Consider the following 23,566-nt stretch of genomic DNA (forward strand, 5'->3'; position numbering starts at 1 on the left):
AAGGTGTCAAATGAATAAGAAGCAGGCCCTTTGGCATTGTATCCGCCCGTCAGATCCTGTTTCCAACTCCACCTGTCTCAAAGATAAAACCTGTTTTAGCTTTAGTAGTGGTGGCTATATAGCTAGCTGATGTATGTACCTAATCACGAAAGGTGAGTTAAAGATCTGTCTGTGGCCTTGTTTGTTAGGAAATCAATGATTTTGATTGAAAAAGTCCCTAAAAGATAATTAGGGTTTATCCATCTCCTTAAATATCTTCCATTAGGCTTTGCATTTTTTCCCCTGCTCCTCTCCTTCTTTACTATTTTGAGGACTAGCACCCACGCTGACTACAGCTCAGCATTGTTGTATGTTTGATGTTTCTCACAGAGCAAATAATTATCTGAATCATCTCTAATGATCTTAATTAGGTGTAAACGGAGGCTGGTGGAGTGAGCCTTTTCTCTGTCGTGTATTCATTTGGGGTTAATTGGCTTAAAGTCCATTTGCAGAGCACCCTGTAGCCTACAAACAGTGAGAGGGAGAGTTATTTTTCCTCCAGTAATTGACGTTTTTCATTACCAGCTTTTGGATCCTGGAGGGAACGGTTGCCATGGGGGGCAATCAGGAGGCAGATTCAGCGTCAACGCTGACATGTCACAGAGAAACAGAGAGAGAGAAGAAAGAGGGTCCAGAAAAAATGCTGCAACAAATCCACAAAAATCAAGTGAGGGGTGCAGTCAACCTGCACAGGTTTGCTCTAGGGAGAGACGAAAATGTAACTGCCATTGGAGCCAAATTGTGATAAGACTGATGCCTGATGGGAAAAAGACAGACTTAATTAGCCTTATTCCACTGTGGTTGGTCAATGGGATGAATGGCACCAACCAGAGCTAAGTAATATTCAATATCATGACCCACACTGTGCTAAAGATTAGGAATAGTCGGGAAAAATAATACAAACAATGTGTGCCGTGACCAAGTGGCAGTTCCACTTGAGGCTGGCCCCAAAAGGGAATTAAATTCTGATTGACCCGCATGTTGAACTGACAAACTTAGGAGCAAAATAAACTCAAAATAAGTTTCAAAATGGGAGTCCACAAACCAGTGGGTGAAGTCACTGCGGCTACATTTATTGTTTTTAGAGTCTATGGAATAGGATTCAATGAAGCAACATATGCAAACTTTATACGCAAAAACTAAAATTTCTATGTACATTAACACTCAATTAATCCTGACACATAAATATCATGACTGTCTACTTCTTCAAGGTCTGTACAAAAACATTTCTGCCCTACCATGAAAAACACCCCTATGTACTGCTTATATATGGTACATTCTTGGTCTCCCTGCCCTACAAAAGGCTTTGGACTGACCCACTTCTGGTTTGGCAGCTGGACCAGGAACCTCTATATGTTGATGACACCAGATGGATTAATTCAAACAATTGGTAACATGAGACTATTTCAAATAAGGACATTGGAGTTAAACTGAGATTATTTAATGATGATATTTCTTACAACCGGTTATGAAATTGGATGTGATTATTGCTGAAATGAACTATTAGCTAACACTAGCTTACCATGCTGACTCTATTGCTAATGCTAATGCTAAAGCTAATGCTAATGGCTGGCAATGATACTTGGGGTAGTAGTGCAACAATGATGTTGGCTAAGCACAATACAAGAAACAACAACACCATTAGCTGCCAAGATGGAATAAAAGATAGAATTGTATCTTTTGGCTGTGTGTAAAATCTTTGAGCACCCTACTTTTAAGAAGGTATGGGGGAAACTATGACATGGTGGTTTACTTGATCTTGTTTTTTAGCATCTTTTTGCACATTGTTTTGATAAACTCCCCTTAACATTGGTGTTTTGGTTTACTCTCATTACTCTGGCCAGACAATTTTTCCAGTCGCAACAGAAAGCTGTTTTCAGCAACACAAAAAGCTTTGATAAATCCATGTGCATTTTTACCAAGTTAAGGGAAACATTTTAGGTGCAAAATACTTTATATATTTAATTTCAATTACCTGAATGCTGTTAGTAATAGTAACTTTATTTACCCAAGTTACATTACCTAAGCAATTTAGTTACTGTACACAAATCAAAGATTTGTTTGCTTTAATTGTTTAAGTTAATAAACTTAAACGGTTAAAAGCAATCAGTTTCCTCAAACAGTTTGAATTATGAGGTTTTACAATGTGTGCCACCTGCCCAGCACCAAATGGCAGGAAAGTATTGGACTTACATTGATCAGGTGGAAGTAAACATGACTCCTAATTAATACTACTTTTGCTCCAAGTCTGCTGATGTGTAAGCCTACATACATAACCATTTGCAGACAGACACAAGCTTAAGGATTATTAATATATTGATTAGGGATGTCAACAGATAACCATTAATTGGTTAACCATGAAGAATAGTGATTGACTGGTTATGCATATTGATCTTTAGCTTTAATATCCGACTCTTCATTTTACTGCTCGGGGTCTGATGGGAGCGAGCAAGCAGTGCTGCTCATTTGGCGATGATTACCATTAGAAGGGCCATCCCAGCCCAACAGCATTGCTGTGGAAACATTGTGCCATTAACAATGTTGAAGGGGTTTTGCAAATTAAAATGAAGCCACTTACTCTCTCAGGATACCTGTGGGGAGATCGGAGGATGGCCACCATGTTTCTGCAGCAACGCTGTCCAGTAGCTGGACCAGAGACACTCGCAAATGAGTGCCTTGGTGGTTAGCAGTGCAGAGCGGCCAATATCAGCTAACCAGTAAAGGTTGGAGGGCCGGCAGTGAGCACTACGTTTGCATATGCTCCTGCTTCCAGCCAGCTGTCTGTCAGCAAAGCCAGCAGAAATAAGAGAAGATATTTAAATTACAAAACATTTCAATTTTAGCGGCTCTAAATGGATGGCACTTTGAAATGCAATGCTAAAGGTCACTGAGTCAATGAAGTGCCAGACTGAAAGAAAAGGCCCTAAATTTCACAATTTATCTTAGAATTTAACAGGTTAGTTACTGGCTCAAAAGCAAAGTTAACCAAACTGACATCCCCAATGTCAGTAATGTGTTCTACAGCTTGCTGCGCTGCCCCCAAGTAACCAAAAAAATCACTGAGCTCAGCTTTTAGTACATATATTTTTCAGTGCTGAATTCATAAGGCAATGATTTGTTCAGTAGTCCTGCATATCTTATTTCCATATTCCAGACTTATCCAGTATCACAGGAATAAAGTGGATGGAGGGTTTCACAATGAGCTCAAGCAGAACGGATGAGCAAACAGAGAACTTATTAAACACATAGAAACTTCTTATTCTATTTGGTAATTACCTTGCTCTCTTATTCTCTGCAGATCTGGGATACAGCTGGACAGGAGCGGTTCCGCAGTGTCACTCATGCCTACTACCGTGACGCCCATGGTGAGACACTCGCACACACACACACGTACACACTTCTGTACGGTTATGAGATTGTTATACAACAGAGGATTCGTTTCTGAGTTAAAAAGCAATCTCTGTTTACTATTACTCTTGAGATACTTGACATGCAACCTAATATGCAGATTTTGGCCTCATTGGAGTGCAGTTTGAGTGTTGTGTTTGAGTGTTGTTGTTGTTGGTGGTGTTTTTTTGTTTTTTTTTAACCATTTGATACATTGAGGGAGAAAAAGAAGCTCTGAAATACATTTATATACATTGGACACTGTTTCTCTGCATGTTAAGATTTGACAAAATTGAGTTTTTGGAGAATTCTTGTAGAGCAGCTGTATTGCCATGAAAATGTCATTTTTATAGCAGTTATAATTCACAGCCGTATTAGTGTCAAGGTGTAGATGAGATTGTTTTTCCTCTCACTGCAGCATTATCAGGAGCTGAGGTTTTACATCTTTTCTTCTGGGATAGAAGGACAACACTTTGATGATGTCTAATCAGTCATCACTGATGGGTGTGTGTGTGTGTGTGTGTGTGTGTGTGTGTATGCATGTGTCTATGCCTACTTTTTATTCATCTTGATGTTGTTATAAGCCATGCAAGCTCATTCAGAAAGCTTAGTGGCAACACTCCATCGGTTTCTCACAAAACTTTTCAAAGCAGAGCTGCTTCAATAAGATCCAAGAAAACCTAAAACTCTCAGCAATTAAAAGGAGAAAACAATTTAAGTCACACAAACAGTTTTTGTTATCAGCAGTTATGATAGCTTGATAGCTTCAATTTCAGCATTTCAGCCGTTGCCATCTTGATGAGTTGTCATGAATGTCAAAATTAGCTACAGAAAACTGTCTTTAAAACTGTCTTTTTTTGTATCAGGCAATAAAATGTATTTTTTGCCGTAAATTCAGGCATTTTTAAAATGGGAGTCTATGCGGATTGACTCTGTTTTGGAGCCTTAAGTGGCCATTTAGGTTTTTTTTTTGCACTTAGCTTCATTTTTCAGTCAGAGGTTGCTGCTTGGTTGCATCCATGAGTCTCTTTTCCCAGATCACACACACACTACTGCTAACTAGGACCGGCACGAACAAATATTTTCATTGTCAATTAATCTGTTGGTTTTTTTCTTGACCAGTTGATTTGTTATTTGGTCTATAAAATGTAAAAAAATATATAAAAAACATATTCAGTTAACTGTCATAGGGGAGTAGAAATAGAAGCTAGAATCACATTATTATTCCTAAAAATATACAGTATGGCCTTATAATAATATTATTCTTATAATTAATTGAAAGGCCTGATAATGGTCACCTGAGAGGTCGTCAAACATTCAAATTTCTTCATGTGATAGAAAACTTATCGTAATCAGAGAATTTTTACTTATTTTCTCTTTAAAGTTACATTATCCTATTAATCCATTATCAGATAAGTTGGTGATTAACTTAATACTACTGCTAAATTACAAACACTACAACACTATTTCAGAAAAGAACAGCTTGACGTGAACATGAAGGACAGACTAAAGGATTTTACCTTTACTTACACAGAGCAGCTTTCCAAGCTGGACCGACATTTTCTCCAAGGGGGGAAAATGGAGGCTCTGCTCCTTTTTGGTACTTGATATTCACAAAATGTTGCAGTATGTGTTTGTCATTTGTCCCCTCATATGTATGGAGAATGCTTCGCCTGGTTTGGTCTTTTACTCTCTGGGCAGTAGGTTGTCCCTGTGTGATCAAAGGGAAGTTTTACCTTCTGGATCGGTGTTTTTGTATAATCAATTCACGCAACTTAAGCAGGGGCAGGTTGTGTGTGTGTGTGTGTGTGTGTGAGTGACAGACTATGGTTGCATGAGTACAAATGATTTGTGTTTCATCCTCAATATGCACGTCATGCATCAGTGATTGGCCTTCATATTATAGCAGAATTTATGAGACCCCGGAGGACTTTTAGCAGGTCCAGCTCAGGAACTTGCCTTCATCTGAAAACCACACACATACACAAATCACACATCTTTGAGGTGTAGCCTTAGACATCTCAGCGTCAGGATTTTCAATTACTTTTCCATTAGTGCCGTGCAGCATATCACAGGTTAGGTTTGCACTGTCTACACCACAGAACACAGTGTTAACATCCAGAATCTCCTCACATCATCAGAGATGTGACCTTTTTTGAAATGCTGGTCACCTTCTCACCTGTCTGTTCTAAGAGCTCGAGTGAAAAAATAATTGGAAATAGCCCCTGGTATTTCTTGGATAGCATCTGACATCAAACTTTATTGGTGGCCCTTGTAGAATTTCTGAGAGCTTGACAGGCTGAACGCCTTCTGTGCCGATGGCGATATCACAGCAAAAAACTTTCCACTCATCACTTGAACACTCATGAAGATACCGAGCCTATAAATGTTGCTGACTGTGATTCCCTGCAACTTTGTCTAACCTGAACAAACTCCTGTTTCAGCAACAGACTGTCAGTGAGTTTTTGAAGTCTCTGAAGTGTTGTACAAAAGGCTCTGCTACTTTGGTTTCCCGAGCTTTCGGTATTTTGTTCAAACACAAGCATGTAGCTTTTGATCTGCCTGCTTACCTTCACACTGTGTGTGTGTGTAAACTCGAGACTGTCAGTCTCTGTGAGCTTGCCATGAACTCTGAAAACAAACTCAGTTTCTTTCTGCAAAGTGTGCTTTTGTCCTTCCTTCTATCTGCGCAGTGAACCGATCGTGTAACACAAACAGTTTTAGGGGTAGCCCTGGTGATTTTTGCCTGTTTTAAGCTGAACTGTATGCCTGTGTACATCAGAGTATCTCTGGGAAAAACCAGCCGACATTGGGAAAGTTACTCCTTGAATTGTATATGAATCATTAAGTGCTGTGTGGCAGGGGGTTAAAGTAGTTGTGCTCATTTATCTGTAGATTGTGAAATTGTACACTCAAGATGTGTGCAGAAAGATTTAACGGGGCAGTAAGTAATTTTATGTTCAATAGCACTTTATTACTGTTTTTGTTTTATTTTTAGCTAACACCAACAGCACGACATTGGTACTCTGAATCAGAAATACTTTATTCATCCCCGGGGGTTTAATTGAGAATCATACAGTCACACTGATGCTAAGCATAGAGAATAATATAATTGTAAATAAGAAGTATTAAAATAAGAATTCAGTAAAAATATAAAATGAATTAAATATATAAATGAAAAATACAAAATAAAAGAAAGGGAATGTGCCCAGAAATGTGCATTAGTAAAAGGCTGGTTTGACGGTTACTACGCAAAATTAAATCTCATTTTGCTTTAAAGTAAGCAACGTTGCAGAACTTTACCAGCAACATTATGCCAAATTTAGTGGCACCAGTCCATAATGCAGTGTTTTTGACAACACTGAAAAGTCTTACGCCTCCAGCTTTTAATAATAAATGATGATAACTTGAGGCCTGGAAGCTGTACTATGTTGAACGCCAACGACCACCAATTTAATATCTGCTCATGGTCACAGTAACACCTCAGCTAGTCACATGTTACTGTAGTTGTTTTATGGCTTGTTTCTGCTATATTTATATGCAACAATATTGATGTTTGAGCAAATGACAGTGACATTATGACATACTGAAGGATTTGCAGATAGGAGTGATGACAGGAGTACTTTTATGACCTTAAACTCATTTACACACACACACACACACACACACACACACACACACACACACAGCATTTTATATGCAAACACACACTGGCCAAGGTGAATTTTCATTGATGAAGTTAATTGTCATTGCTGTAACTTTTTTGTGGCCGGAGCGAAGCTGAACGTAAATCCAGAGCTAAGTGCTGCTGCATCCAGAGAGAGGATGAGTGTGGGAGGGTGGAGGGACTCAGTGAGTTAGGAGAGGAAGAGGACGAGAGAGAGATACATGTAGAGAGGACTATTTTAGATGGTGGTGAAAATGCACTGTATGCGCTGTGTGGGAGAAATGGTGTAGACAGCCATCAGATATTTTTCTTAGCTCATTTTTGTGTGAAAATTCAGTATCTAGTTCTGTTTTCAGGATTTCTTCAACCGTTTATATGCATATTGCGGTTTAGTTTATACTGTGACAAAACAGAGCCATAGTGAGAAAAATTGGGGATTAAAAAGAAAAGGAGAAAACATGAAAAGGGAATTGAAATTACAGGTATGCTCAGAGAGGACAGAAATAAATGTCTGCAAAACATTTCACTTTAATTGCATCTAGTTTCCTGAGTGAAAAAGGAAAAAACATAATGGCCCGTAAGTCTCCTTTCATGCAGTCGTTTTGCACAATCATTTATTTGTCCCATCCCAGACTGATGGAGTGTGACAGATGGAGTGCTCTCTCAGATTGGAGATTTACCTTTTTTTTTTTTTTTTTTTTGCTCACAAATGTGAATTCATATCAATATCCAATGTGCAATCTTTTTTTTAAAAATTTGTTTTCACCTCCTCTGTATTGGAAAGATGCTTCAGCCCACAGCACCTGAATGCTAGAGAACCCTATAAAATCTGGGGAAAAATTAGTTAAAATAAAAAAAACATCTATAAACTTTAAGTACAAAATAATTAAGTTAACAGGTTCCCCTCCAAAGTTTGGACATTTTGTAAAATTATTTCTAATGTACCCATCAATTTCACCATTTTGCAGTAGGTGTGATTCACAGGAATTGGTTGTGCCTATGACTATTGTTCACTCATGTTTTAAATCATTTGAAAAAGCAATGATCTATTCAGTCTGATCAATCATGCCCAACCACGACATCAAACCTAATGGTGTGCGTGCTTACAGCCTAAAAGATAATATCAGTGGAAATGGTAAATGGGTAATCATCAACTTTGTATGCCTCCGCGCTGACGATAGTCATGGCCAGTGGCATTATTTTTTTCATGTTGTCCGTCTGTGCTATTCTTGTGAACGCAATATCTCATGAACACCTGGGAGTTTCCTTAAATTTGGCACAAATGTCCACTTGGACTCAACGATGAACTGTAACTTGCATTCATCTCATTTTTGTGAACGTGATATCTTAAGAACACCTTCTGAGAATTTTGCGTTATATTTTGGGACAACTTACAAAATCTATTGTTTATGTGTCTGGAAACTTTTCTTTAACTCTCTAACAAAGGATGATTCTCACTGAATGTTTGACAATAAATTGACCCTGTAGAACATTTTGCGTCAGAATACACTGTGTAACTAAGTGACAAGCATTGAAGCTTGAATTGGAAATGAAATTATAAAAAGATTCACAAGGGAAAATGAAAATAAGAACAAATTAAAAGTTTTGAAGTGATGTAAATTAAATCACTGCCGCAAGACTGAAAGAGTGTTTGTGTGAGTGTGTGAATTTGAAGAAGAGACACACAAACAAAATGTTTTATCCAATTCCTATTGCTGTTCTTCAGTCTTTGTTTTTATCTTTTCTATTCATTGTTGTCATTGTTTTCACCTTTAAACTGACTCACAAATTTCCCTTTTTGTTATATTATTGCTTTCTATTCCAGTGTCTGTTCCTGGTCCTCTCATTAAGTCTCTCTCAGTTCTGTCCTCTTAATCTCTGTTCATCTCTTCCTTCAAACCTCAATTTCACTCTTCCATTTGCAGGTGAATCTCGCATATAATGAGACTTCTTGATTAAGTCCATTGTTTCTGTTGCTCAAAAAAATGGAGGTTCTGCATACTTTACACAAAACATAGAAATTATTTTTTTGGCAAACTCATTTTTTCACAAATAACAATTGAGGCTAACCTTTCCAGATACTGGAGCATTATTAATGGAAAACGGCTTAATATAAAAAATGTAATGTAGAAGAATACAGCTGGCAGAAAAGCATGCATAAATCCATTCACAAAATCTTGTTGCAGCAGTTTATGATTTTCTATGTTCTGACTTCAACTATTGAGTGAAAGCAGAAGCGTGAGAAACACCTCCAGGACAAATCTTGCAGAACTCGGCTTTATTACATAGCTGTCAGTCTGCATCATGCTCATCTCTCTTGGGTCGCCTTCTTTTCTCAACTGCACAGTCCCTCGCTGCTTCTCAAATACCTGCAGCTATCCCTGGGTGAACTGCTCTGTGGACAGATAGTGGGACATGGACTCAGACATCTTTGCATTTTGAAAAGCTCTTACATTTTTTTTTCTATTCATGATGTTAACTTGAAAAACATTAACCATATACCGTAATACACACTTTTGCAAGATTATAGCAGTAAACAGATTGACGTACCTGATAATTAAGCAGCTTTAGCATGTTTTATTTGAATTAAGGTCACAATAAAATAAAAAAAACACCATTGAAAAACACAGCAGGGTTATATAAATATTTCAAATATCCTCATGCAGTCTCAGGTGGTAGTTTAGGGTTTCATGTGTTCCTGTGTTGATTCTGTCCATTTCAACAAACATCAGTGTAAGGAAATGGACAAATGAAGGTATGGCCGATACTGATGGAAAAACAAACTTGCGGACAGTTGTGAAAAATACTGTGGGAGACAACACAGTGTCCCTGACATTATAGCTCAACAGCTTAGACAAACTCAAATGTACATCACACTTATGACTCTGCATACGTGCGTACCCTACTTTGTACCCTTTGCTGTAGCCTGACATGCACCATCCCAAAAATGTAACCATATCATAGTGATGCAGACCTCTTTATTATTTTTGTAAACTGAAATCCACTTCTTTAAGTAGAAGCAAAGCTTTCATCTAGTCTTACTTCACAGATAAGAAACAATAAATTGTGAAGACATTAAAGCCCCCCACAAAATAGCAATTTATGTCCTTTGTGTGAGTATATAGATGTATGACGTTTATCGTTCCCTTGTCAAAAAGCCTATGGGTTTTTTCCATCTGATTTTGGGTCTTGCAGAAAAGCTCTGTGGTAAACAACATTTATGATGCTTGCACATTTTGTTCAGCATGATAATCTTTACAACAAACACCACTTTCAGTATTTTTGAAGCCTAGGTGTAATCACCAGAGGTAAAAATCTATTACCAGGTTAAAACCAATTGCACTTCAGTGGCGTCGCCTCTGCTATGAAGCTGTAAAGCAATGTTCAGCACTGTTTGGGATTACTGGCATTCTGTAGTCTCATTAAGCCACTTTTTAACCACCTTTTTTAAGACACAACAACAGCTTCAGAGTTTGTGAGTAGGGAATTTACTGATGTATTTTATGTCTTGGAATAAAACATTAAAGTCTTTTAAACTTGTGTTTAGAAAAGACCCTATTTTAGCATCTAGCTAAAAACCCATTCAAAAATCCCATAGACTTTGAGATGAGGGAACCAGAGGTGCTGAAATGCTCATTCATTTCCAGGTTTTAGGACTTATTTCTGGGATTCTCTATATCCTTAGGCAAGATACTGAACCCAAAATTGCCTTTGTGTATGAATGTTTAAAACTGAGAAGCAGGTGGCACCTTGTATTGTAGCCTTAACCACCAATATATGAATGTGTGAATGGGTGAATTTGACATATAGTGGTTAAGTGCTTTAAATGGTCGAGAAACCAGAAAGGTGCTATAAAAATGCAGGTCCATTTATCATTTATATGAGCAGAAGAAAAGTCTACTTGCTGCTAGGCTAATTTATGCAATTTAAAATGTTATAGGCATGTTAGCATGTTGTTTATGTGGGGAAAAACCTGTCTAGCAAATGACAGTTGTTTTGCTTTGAACCATGTAAGTTATAATAGAATTGTTTAATCTTGTCAAATGTTTTTGCTGTTAAGCAATGTTTTGTGTTTGTTTGTTGAAACACTCAAACCTGACTACACTTTACCAAAGCTCAACAGCAACGCCAACTCGCATTTTGAAGGTGTAATTACAGAGCAATACAGACACACCATCACACAAGTATAAATCATAGTAGTTTGGCTGCTTGTGTAACGCTTCCACTCAGGATGATTCAGTGTCAAAATGTGAGTTCTGTTAGAGCAGTCATGTTAACTGCAGTGTTATCAAAGCAGTGTCCAATTTGTAATATATCCTCAAGTTTAATCACATTTAACCAGTGTTTCCAGCTTGGCCATTTGGCCTTTCCATGTTTTGCAGCGTTTTGTCTTTAAAATGCCATGTACCATGCAAGGTGCAATGAATTCATCACAAAGTCTTAAACTCTGGACTGTCTGACTCTGGCTGATTGTGATGCAGGACTTTGTCAGGGCCGAGAGAGAGAACTCAAATAAATCAGTCTCGGAAAATGAAAATGAACTCTTTCATAATTTAATTTGAAAGGGAGTTGAGGCATCAAGGTGAAAGACTGAATTAAACATTTGCTGCAATTTTTTCTCACCAAACCATTTTACAATATAAAATGATTTGCAGTCAATGAATTTTGAATCAATACACTTACACTTCTCTCTGTTTCTTTTAGCTCTGCTTCTGCTGTATGACGTCACAAACAAGTCATCCTTTGACAACATACAGGTAGGTTACTATTTGCCGCTTATTGTAATTGTTCACACTACTACGTTTTAGAAATGTGTGTCATATCTAAAAACCTCAGTTTAACTTTGTGTATTATTTTTTTCACACACATGTTCAAATGTCACACCTGAGATGGTAATTTGCAGTGATGTTTGTAGCTCGATTATGTCCACGTGTTGTCACTGACTGACTGGATGATATGGCTTTGTTACGTCAAAATGCTTAGCTTCATTGTTGATGTCACTTCAGGCAACATCATTAATCCATGTTTTTGTCAAAGTCAGCTCGTGTGACAGATGGTTAGACAAGCAGTGAATGATCTGAAGAAAAAGAGAGGGAGAGAAAAACAAGAGGGCACATAAGAACAGGGGAGATTGAGAGTAATGAGGGACAGCATGGTCAGCTTTTCTTCAAAACCTAATGTCCTTTCTGTGGACCCCAGGGACCTCATCTGTCCTCCAGCCAGTCTTCATCCCTCTCTTTCTCTCTCCACTGGACCGTACTACTTCTAACAAGGCAAAGACCACATGACGTTAAATGAGACATGGCTGCTCTTCCACATAGAATCAAATATTGGCAGTCAGAGCCAGAAACATGTATCATAAAAATTTGTCAGTGTTCACTTTCATGATGAAGTGATAACCAAATAGTCACTGGGTTAAATGTGCCTTCTCTGAAGTAGTACCTCCTCTGCTCTTCTTTTTCCCAGAGAACCTTACCTCAAACTTTATTAAACTGGAAAGGAATAGCTTTTATTAAGCAATTTAGTTTGAGTTAAGTTATATTTTATTAGTCCCTGAAGGTTCATTTGTCTTCTGCATCTGATCCATCTAATCATTACTGAGCAGTGAGCAGCCCCAGAGACTGGCTCCTGTTCTGAGGTTGTTGTTTTGGTCAATAGCAGTTAGATACATGTCTTTGGATTGGCGATATCCACACAAACCCCGTTCCACCAAATTAGCTTTGGTTCTTAAAGTGGTTCCATTCAGTTTTCTTGGAATCCTGGTGCTATCTAGCGAACCAGCCTGCGTTTCTACCAGTTTTGAGTGGAAATAATGTAATCAAGGATGTGTCATCAATGGAGGGCGTTGCACAATGCACAACAGAAGTAATTAGTAGTATCAGCATGGGGGATGGCATTGATTACATGCAAGCTTTTGTTCTTTAATTACAGATATTTGTCTTTCATCCAAAAAAAAACAAGCATGGACCAACTAATAATGATAAGAAGACTATTATATGCAAGACTACATTCTCTCTTTCCTGCCTGTAAAATATATGACGCCTGCAGATATTGTCAATCATGGTTTTCCACTTCAGGTCAAGGAAACCTGCTACTATTTTGTTTCATCTGGAAACCAACTTTTCAGGTTCCAAACCAATTTATTTTTTGTATTTTTTGTCAAAATGCTCCAAACCTTTCAAAATTAGGAGCGAAACCAAAATGGAACTCATCTCATATTGGCTGTGAAAATTGTTATTAGTTCTGACCATTGTGGTATCTTTCCTGCTCACTGGCACCATAGACTGTATAAAAATGATGGACTTAATCACCGTGATGTCACGCATTGGTTTGTGGACTACCGTTTTGAAGCCTAGAGTTTGGCATTTTAAACTATCACCACCTTGGATATATGTAGCCAGAAGTGACCATATTTGGATGAGAGGGTGGATCTATCCTGAACGCTAGCTCCCAGCTGCTAGCTTAACACAGGCTTGAACCATTAAAAAAAACTGTACTTAGCTATAAAACTGAACATCAGACTTCTTAGAGGGTCTTTTAGTACAACCAAATGCTAAACAAGATTTTTTTAGGTGACCAAAATGTTACAATTAGCTTTCATGTTTTGGTAACACCCTAAAATAGTGACAGCCATGGCCACACCTACACTCCATGAATCTAGGGTTATGCCATGGTTATAAAATAGTTGCCATGGTTGCCATGTCATTGTTGTCAACAGACGGCATCCACCTGTCTCTCAAAGAGGTCACATCCATAATTATGAATTTTTAATCCTTCAAAAACTTTTTTTTTTTTGTACCAGGCTGTACACATGTTATTTCTGCTGTAAAATCAAGCTGTTTTACATGGTGGTCTAACAAGATAGACCTGCTTTTGGCAACAGCCTGTAGTGGCCATTAAAGGAAATTTTTTTTGCACTTCTTCGTCGGCCAAATTTTTTAGCCCTGGAGCTTGCCGTTTGCTTGGCACAGACCGTCAAATGTTGTGGCTGTATGCACTGAAAAAAGATCTGATAATTAAAGATCAAACTGTAAGAATTACTCAAAGGAAACCATTAATTAGTGCAGATTTTAGGATGGTCATTTCTACATGACGAGATAGATACACAGCTTCAAAGATTCGAAAGACAACATTCTTGTATAAAACTGTGCCTAAGCATATATCTTTTAAAAAAAAAAAAAAGTTTCTATGATGCAGTCTGTCTTGCAGAACACAGCAGTTTACAAATCAAATCACAATCTAGTCTTGGCTGTCCATAACATTATCTTTATTGATTCAACTAATTAAAAGAAAATGAAAATTCAATACAAGAGGGCGAATAGCCAACCTGACATAGTCATGCATTATTTAAGTCCATAGAAACAGAAAAAGAGCATTACAGGATGCATTTGCCGCCATAATGGCTTTGAATTGTTCCATTTTATTCAGATATTGCTTTGTGGTAAGTTTACCACTGAGATTGTTCCCTTAAGTGCATTTTTGTTTTGTTTTGTTTATCTAAACAATTCTGAAGCAAGTTTTAAAAGTATAGAAACAAACCTATAATAATAACCTTAAAGTAACAAAGGGAAAAAAAAAGAATTCAAAGGGATACAGAGAAGTCAAACTGTGCATACATCCCGTCAATCAATCAAACAAAGCATTCATATCTTAATCAATAATGAAAATAATGTGTTTTTTCAGTCCTGAAACATTTTTTTCTTGGTAAAACTGGATCACACCACTTGTCCCATTTTATGAGTACTTTACAAATGACTGCTTTTCAGAAATATCTCCATTGTACCTTCATCATGTCACTGTTATGGTTTTTTTTATTGGCACTCTTGGCCGTTCCAAGTTAAGCCATGCCATGTTAATTTGCTTCTCCATTCCCAGTTAAAGCACATTGAGTTGTGCCGAGTCACGCCTAAGAGGTCAAAGCGTGCCGGAGCGTCTCCAAGTGGATGATGTCGGGTGGGCTTTGCCATCATTCAGGGACAATGCTGCAACATCCTGTCTTTGTTTTTCAAGCAACAGGCATTAGATGCACAGCAAAATTGTAAGAACATCTCGAAAATTCAAGATGAAAACTACCACCTGTTGCACAGTGCAATAATTAACAGCACCAGTGTGAGTGCTGCTTTTATTGGCTTACTTATACTCAACGTTAGATACATATACAGAGACCAATGGAGCCTTCCATCCATATTCTGTGTTTTATCCGTTTTTTTGTACGTGTCAAACATGTCATCAGCTAAAGACGCATCTCCGTGGGTTGCCTTGTTGTATGGAGCGTTGCACAGAGTTATGCAAAGCCAGTGTTTGTGTATGTCAAATTACTATACGTCGTAATAACTGTTGTTTCCCTCTGTAAATGCATCCTCTGACAGGAGGGTTGGCAATTTTCAACTGCTTTAATTGACACTGGCCATCAAAAAATGTCTTTGTCTCTCAGAGCAGCAAAGGAGCTGTTAAAGAAGGAGAGAGTGTTTGTCACCAGTCTCTGCAAGAGAAACATGATGTGCCCACCTGCCCTGAGAGATCATTAAAACCAAAAAAAGGTTCTTCTTTAGCGCCAGATGTGAACAGCAGCTCAAGGACAGAAGGGGGTGGTGTGTGTGTCTGTGTCTCTGTGTCTGAGTGTCTGTGTCTGTGTCTGTGTGTGCAGAAGGTGGACAGGGCTGACACTGATATGTTGGGCAGGCAGTAACAAAGGGAGGACGAATAACTGTCAGCTATCTGAAACAAAGTCAGCCTTTGTCTTAACTCTTCATGGTCCAACACACAGTGCTTCAGGCTCTGTTTTTGTCCAAAAGCCTTCATCTCAGACAACTGGGAGGACAACTAACACAAAATGTCCCTCACACTGATGTGCCCTGGATTAATCAATGAATGATCCTCTCTTCAATCCAATACAGTGTGCAACAAACAATTATTTTTATTACCAATTAACTTTTAGATATGTCAATTACCAATGATTAATTATCAGAGTAGTTGGCTGCTGATAGTAACTGATTAATGGACAAATCACGACAGCGCTATTCCAGTTTTACGCATTTTTTTACAGTCTGGTCCATCCACATTTAATGTGTTTTAGTCCGGAGATTGTCTGTTTTTACATAATTTCTATAGGGCTACTGCTTAAAAGTTGAGGATTCTTTCAGAGACCCCTCAGTCAACTGAGATTCTTCAAGTTGAGTAGTTATTTTCTGTTTTCTTTTGTTTTTTAGTCAGTCATTGTGCTATGTACTTCTGGGAACATTTTGGCCTCCAAAAGTGGCTGCAGAGTCAGCACTCCTTGGTTTTATGCTCCTCTCCAGAGAAAAATGATTACATTACATCAAATGGTCCTGTCCTCAGTGAAGATGTCTGCAACAGTTGCGACCCAAACCTAGGGTGAATCTGAGTAAGACAGGGGAAGACAGGCTTTGCCTGGTGAAAGTCAGAAATAACATTATCTTCCGCCTTCTGTTTAGAAGTGTTGAATTTACATCTCATAGCAATTTAATACAAAACACTCTCTGGCTTTTGTGTGATATTTAGTGTCTGCAAAAAATGTTGCCCCAAGGGTTCCCAGAGTCATGGGAAACCTGGAAAAGTCATGATATTTCACAGGACACTTTCCAGGCCTGGAAAAGCCATTTGCTTGGTAAAAAACAATGTTGAGAGTTTTGGAAAAGTCATGGAATTTTATTGAATGTAATGATATTGTTATAATAATCTTACATTGGTAACCTTCCACAAAATGTGACATAACAGCAAATTTAATTTCTGTGGCTGCTGAGATACCGTAGCTCTGATAAGCTTCAATATGTGATGTTTTACCATCACAAACGTTTCTTTATTTTCTTCTTGCGTTCTGTGTCCTCCTTTATGTATGCCCATTAGCTGAAATTGTGTTAGGATAATAGGATAAAGCTAGTGTGTTTGAAAATGCAAAGACCCATAATAATGAAAATTATTATTAGCCAGACTCCTGCATGAAGGTCTGTTTTTTTTGTGTGTGTTGTTTTACCCATCCATCGCCCCTCCCGCCTGCTCTATAGGTGCCTTGTGTTCCTCACATTATGTCATTACAGGCAGCGTTTCAACCTCACACCATCCTGCCGCGTTCTCTGCAAATGCGAAAGGTTCCCTTTGGCTGTATTCTGTTATCAGGTGAACATGGTGGGTGATGTCTGGTTGTCCAGCAGCATATAACAACACACACAACCGGTTCTGTCCATTCTTACATCAAAAACACTGTCAAAGTGGTGGTGTTTCACAAGCTCAGAATGAGGTCAGGCTGGATACCCTACCTTGTTTACGATATTAAATGAATGTCACTGTCACCCTGAAACCCGACAAATATTTGTATTCAACAGCCAAATCCGATTTGACAGGGAATGTAGGGCTGTACCTGACTTAGAAGATGTCATTGTTAATTCTTACATATCAGAGTGTTAGGCTACTACAGAAAATTTTTAAGACCCTGGCCCTTTGTGTCCAAAGTTTCACATGAGGGTGTTCCTTTTTGTCTTTAGTGAGTTGATTCTGTTTCCCTTCCCTGGGGGGTAGCAGGTGAATCTCTTTCTATAGATGCCCCAATACACCAAAAGATTTTTACAACACTAGTCTCTTTTCCTCTTTTCCTACTTAGAAACTTTGTTTGCTGTATCTCACTTTACATTGGCACAGTTGTGCCTCAGACTGTAGAGTTTTGTTTGTTTTTCGTCTCCCAGAGATACATTTGGGGTAATCTTTGGAGACAAAGTTTGACAAGTCCTTCTCTGCCCTGCTTAGCCCTCCCTCCTCACTCTCTCAACCCCACATCCATGTTAAGTCATTGTCTATTACAGCAACGAGATGCTGGCAGCAAGCTACAGATGCCTGCTGGCACACCGCTGCCTAACGAGCACTAACTCATGTTAATGAACGCTAATGGTGATGAATGCCACCGTGAAGGAGAGGGAGAAACGAGAGGCGCAAATCATTCTCTCCTCCTCCGCTCCTCTCTGCGGTGTATTATTGTCTCCCCAGCTAGGAGACATTTAGGCAAGCAAAGCATTAACGTCATACGAGCTGTCCATCATCTGAGGAAGGAAGACTTAACACTTCAGGCGAGAGACACTCGGTCAAAACAGTTCATCTCATGCTCTGACTTCACTACATCTGAAATATATGCTGTGGCCATTTGGATCTTTTAATTGTGTTTTATGTGGTTTAAAGACGAAAGTGCAATTTTTAAAAATCTACAGATCTGACATTTTATCTTGTTTGTGCGCTGAAGGCTTTTAGTTACTCAGGTGTTTCATGTAGTCCGTTGTGGTCAGCACCGTGAATCAACCTATTGTTTATGTTGTACACAATGGCAAGAATTTATTGGTGTAAGCCACTTGAGCAGGAATACAAAAGCCATTTAGTGATGTGATGAATGTCGTCTTGTCAGAGGTAGTGCTTCAGGGAGACTATAAGAGTCCATTTAGCCCCCTGCTGCAAATCATTTGTCTGGGTTACTCAGTTAAAAAGCAGCCTGGCTCCTGTGGTGCTCTCATTCAAAGCTGGAATCATTTTGCTGTTGATGGGAATCAGAAAGGTTATCAAAGCAAAACAATTCAGTGTGGTCTGTCTGTCTGTTAATTGACCTGCAGTTCCTGAAACCCACCATTTAGAAAGGGCAGCAGACTGTTCTGGTGATTAAAGAGATTGCCCGTCAGCTTTAGGATCGCACGCTAAGCTGCGATTTTGGCCAGAGTGGTGGTTTGTTGGAATGTTTGCATTAACCTGACAGCAGGGAGCTCGTATTAACAGCGTGAAAGATAACTGTCAGCTGCAACAATGGAAGTAGCTTGACAATGTTATACCACCTCTTGTGATGTTGATTCCACTACAGAAGAGACCTGGTGATCACTAAAATCAGGTGGGAGGAAAAAAAGTGGATATATCAGTATCGGCCAAATGCGTATTGGATATCGGCAAAAAATCCAGTATTCCTAGTATATAAACAAAACAATGAACTGAAAGATGCAAAAATTGCTCCATAGAGCTGAAGGGTAACTACAGTCCCAGGTGATGATTTTCAGTGGGTTTGTCACTACATGAAATCCTCTTTGTTTTCATTGTTAATGAAGACGTTATATTATATCAGACTAGAACAGTTTTAACTGGAACTCCGATCCGAAAACAGTCATAATGATTTTTGAAGGCCGTGACCAACAACATATTTTAACACTTAGTTCCATAGGACTTGCTGACGTGTCCTTAATAAGACACCAGCTCCAGTGGTGCTGTTTTGTAGCTGAACCTTTTGAAATCCCCACAGTGTTCTCATAGCGTTAGAACTGATCAGCGCTCGGGCACCAGTCCAAGTGAAGCAGCCTCATAAGACACAAACTCTGTTTCATATTAACTGTGCAGATCAATAGCTGTAACCGGGATTAGAATACATTCTCTATAAGTATAATAAAATGATTCTTACTGAACCGTCTAGCTTTGATGCTGAGTGTTAAATGATGTATTACTCTGCAGCTGCAGTTGCTCTTGCATCTGTGTGTGTGTGTGTGCACGTGCTGATGCCTGAATGCTTGATCATGCTTATATGTCTGTGTTGTAGAAACCCAATGAAAGCAATGAGAGAGATAAGACCTTCATTCATCTCTCTCTGTCTGCCCCCTGGGCATGGACTGGCTTCAAATGAAATGGCCGCCTGCCTGCCTGCCTCATAGCTGTTTAGTTAAATGTCATGGCACCGCCGCACCAGATGGTGACGAGAGAAAGTGTCAGTAAATAATGCAGCAATATGAATTCAAATACCATTCATTTATAATCAGAGGACACTCTGGCCGTTTTAGAAGTGTATCATTTCAAACGTTGTATGAAGAATGTCATTGATTTTTGCAGACCATAACGTTTTCGAGGGCGTGACACGCTGTAATCAGCAATCATTACCTTCTCACTCACACATCACCTGTAATTCGGTCTCCTGTGTGGAACATTATTAGTGTGTCAGCTCCGTTGCTTCAGTAGATTACTGCCTGTGCTTGACTGTAGTCACATGATTCAGCCAGTGGAGTGTAGCCCTGTGAAAGCAAAGTGTCAGTGTTCACTGCTTTCTGTGGACATTTCCATTTACTTGGATGTCAGCTGCAAAGTGACAAAACAGATGGGGCTCTTATGTGCATACAAGAACACAAAAACAGCAAGATGAATGAAGATGTCTCATAAGATGCTGTTGTTGGAGCAATTCAATTTCCTAAAAGGAGTAAAATAAATGGAATGCCTCAGAGGAGGGATTCATGTCAGAGGTGTATGAATGTGTCTGTGAAAATAACTTCAGAATAGGTGTCCTTGTTGCACGATTTTTTATTTCACTTTTTTTGCTCAAAAAAAAAGGACTTTGTTGATGAGAGCCTGAAAAAAAGGGACGGCCATCTCCTCTTCATCATCTCGCTGTTCTTTGTTACATAACGCCTCATTCTGCCTGCTCACCAGAAAAGTGCTTTTTAATGTTCCCTGTTGCAACTCTGCAGAGGGAAGCTCTTTACCTGTGAGGGGGCTGACGAAGGTCAAAGTTATACAAATGCTCTCAGAAAGAAATGATTTGCCAACTGTGTCTATGTAGCTCTTCTTTCAGCACAACAAATCAAAGTCAGATTTTCATAAATTAAAGAGCTTGACGGCCCCTTCATCTTTTTGAACTGTGAGTCTATTTATCAAAAAGGACGGGCATGTATTAGTGCTGTTGTTTGCATTTTAACTGCCTTAAAATACTTTAATGAACTGGAGTAAGTAGTACTGAAAAGAACAAATATTCAAGGCTAAACCTTTTGGAATCCATTTAAAAGGCCGGTTTAAGAAAAAAAAAGTTTGGGGATAACCTTGACAGAGCTTTGGATCTATAAAGAATTATGCTGCAAGTGTCTTTCCTGTTTCGGGAAAAACAGCTCCAATCTAAGATGCAGGGTTAAACAAAGAGTTTCCTGTAACAAAGTCACTTTAATGAATAGACTTTATAAGATAACGGACATAGCTGTTGTGATGTCACCCACAGGATTGTAGTCTGCTATTTTGAAGCGTCAGGTTCAGCATTTTGGCCATCACCATCTTGAATTTAAAGAGCAAGAAATGACCATATTTGGATGTTAGGGTTGATCTGACTTATAGCACTATAGCGACACCTTTAATTATGCAGAACTTTAACTTTTAACATGAGGGATTTACTCGCTTTTGTAGCCAGGCTCAAGAGGCCATGTGAGGAACTGCAGTTTTTGGCATTTTCAGTTGGCTTCATTTCTCAGCTTCTTAGTTTGCCGCTTAGTTTTACACATTGACTGTATGAATAATAGACGTGGCTACTGTGCCATTAACCACTGGTTTGGGGACTATCGGTTTGAAGCCTCGAGTCAAGCATTTCATCCATCTCTATCTTGGTTTTTTGGTGCCAGAGGTGACCATATGTGGATGAGCACATTGAGCTGTGGAAGAGTGAGGGGTGGATCTGACAAGATCTAGCAACACCCAAACAAATAATCTGAGATCCAGGGGTCCTAAAATGTGTATTCTTCCAGTCTTGCAGTCATCATCCACATTGTTTGTCTGTGTCTGAATCCTGTTAGTTACACCAACTATCAGCAGTTTGAGGAAAATGTGTGATTCCTCTAAAACTCGGCTCTGTAAACCTTATTGTTTTTCCTCTGTTTGCTGATATTATTGCTTCCCTTCCGATTCCCAGTTAACTTGTGCTGAAGAGAAAAAACATATCTTGTGGAACATAAACAGCTGGTCAAAGACAAATATTGGTAATATTTTGCAGAAACACTCACAGGATCCAGCGGATATACAAAAGCTCTCTGTTTTTCTGTCACTATCTCTGTTGTCTTTTCAGAGTGTTTTATCTCAAACTGGCCTGAGAAAATGCAGAGGCGTCATCATTGTTGTTGTGGTTACTCTGGCTTTTTATCACGTATCTGCAATCCCTTTATCATCCAGACAGAAGGACCTTGTTTGAAAGAGTGTGAAAATGGATTTCAATTATATGTTTGAGCACAATAGTAAGTGACTTCTAAAAAAAGTGTAGGTGGCTTTTACAAATTTGAATACCAACACTAATTATATTACTTTTGGTCTAATGACAAAAACAAATTAAATTTTGGTGATAAACAGACAATACAATACTATTAACACAGCATGTTGTGTGGATTATGTGGAGTAATTATGTTTGTGTTTGTGGAGCAGCATGTTGCTCTCCAAATCTTTCAAAGCGGCCCTCATGAGAAACTGTAACCACTTTCTCTGACTTTTCATCCAGTGCCGTCATCAGGTCACAGTCTGAAATTGTCCAGTTCTTCTGTTTATGATCAAAGACCTGCAAAACTGCATACTGCATGATGTGTTTTGTGCTTATTGTCAAATGTTAGCGCTGCTGCAAACATTTAATCTTTTTTGTAATCTGTCCTTTACAACTCCACCACCTGAAATACTTATGCAGTTACCAAATCAAATCTATCTCTTAAAGCTGGGGTAGGCAATTTAAAAATTGTCCAATCCTCCAGAGCTGGGGTGTGAGCTGACTTGATTTGTGTTGCTGAGGCTGCAGACTGGAAGTCTCTCTCTGGGGCTGCTGCCAGCTTTTCTTCTGGTTATATATGGATTGTAGTGGCTTGGAGTGGTGGAGGACATTCTGTTGTTAGAGGCTAGCGAACATAATCTACATAAACGTTAACATGGAGCCACAGCCGTCCTAAAAGTGGGTAGGGAGAAAGGAAAACAGGCAAAATACAGTAGACAACAACAGTTAATGTTGTGGGGTTTTTTAAGTTTATTGTAGCTTCTTTACAAAAGATTTTTTCTAAACCTGTCTGAAAGCTTTTATACAGTTAAAATTGCCAGCAGCCATAAATTCTAACCAGATAGAACCAGAGATTTTGATTTAATCACTACTGTGGATGTGCGCTGCTGCATGTGTTTGCAGTGCACAGTTTTGTTGCAGAATCCACTTGGTGTCAGAAGTGTTAATAAGCCTGCAGCATGTCAAGACGTTAGCGCTGGGTCTAAGATGTTGTTGGGATCGTAATAGCAAAAGAAGAAATGGTGGATCAAAGTAGAGGTATCTCAGCAAAGGTCACCGTCCTCCCACACAGGGTGACTATCAATGTCTCAAAGTCAGTGAAGTCTTTATATGGCTTTAGGTGGTTTCAGAGCTTTTCTACACTTGTTTTCTTCTTTATTTTATTGTGGCTTATTTTGTATCAATTCCAGTGTGAGATCTGAAATAAAATTTGTCTTAACACAATGAATGCACTTGATAAATGCCAAAAAAAATCTCCACGAAGAGAAGCTTCTTTAGACCAAAAAAAAAATGTGAATTTTAAAGAGAGGAACTGTGTTTACAAGGACTGACATGAGGACTGACAAGATATCAGTTTGATTGACAGGAAGGCGCCGAGCTCCACACCCCATCTCTGACACACAGTACATGTCTCTGGTAACAATTGGCACACATGCCATGGAGGATCA

The 23,566-nt window shown here is 38.8% G+C and overlaps 1 protein-coding gene across 1 annotated transcript in view; it reads left to right on the forward strand.

The window, feature by feature from the left end:
* The window catches only part of LOC121957120 (ras-related protein Rab-26-like), a 67,673-nt gene that overhangs the window by 26,488 nt on the left and 17,619 nt on the right, over window positions 1–23,566 (forward strand). The window contains exons 4-5 of the mRNA XM_042505638.1: window positions 3,338–3,404; window positions 11,798–11,850. Coding sequence (XP_042361572.1) covers window positions 3,338–3,404; window positions 11,798–11,850 — 120 coding nt within the window. The remainder of the gene's footprint in view (window positions 1–3,337; window positions 3,405–11,797; window positions 11,851–23,566) is intronic.

Source organism: Plectropomus leopardus, chromosome 17 (assembly GCF_008729295.1).
Source record: "Plectropomus leopardus isolate mb chromosome 17, YSFRI_Pleo_2.0, whole genome shotgun sequence".
In the NCBI taxonomy this organism is placed as follows: domain Eukaryota; kingdom Metazoa; phylum Chordata; class Actinopteri; order Perciformes; family Serranidae; genus Plectropomus; species Plectropomus leopardus.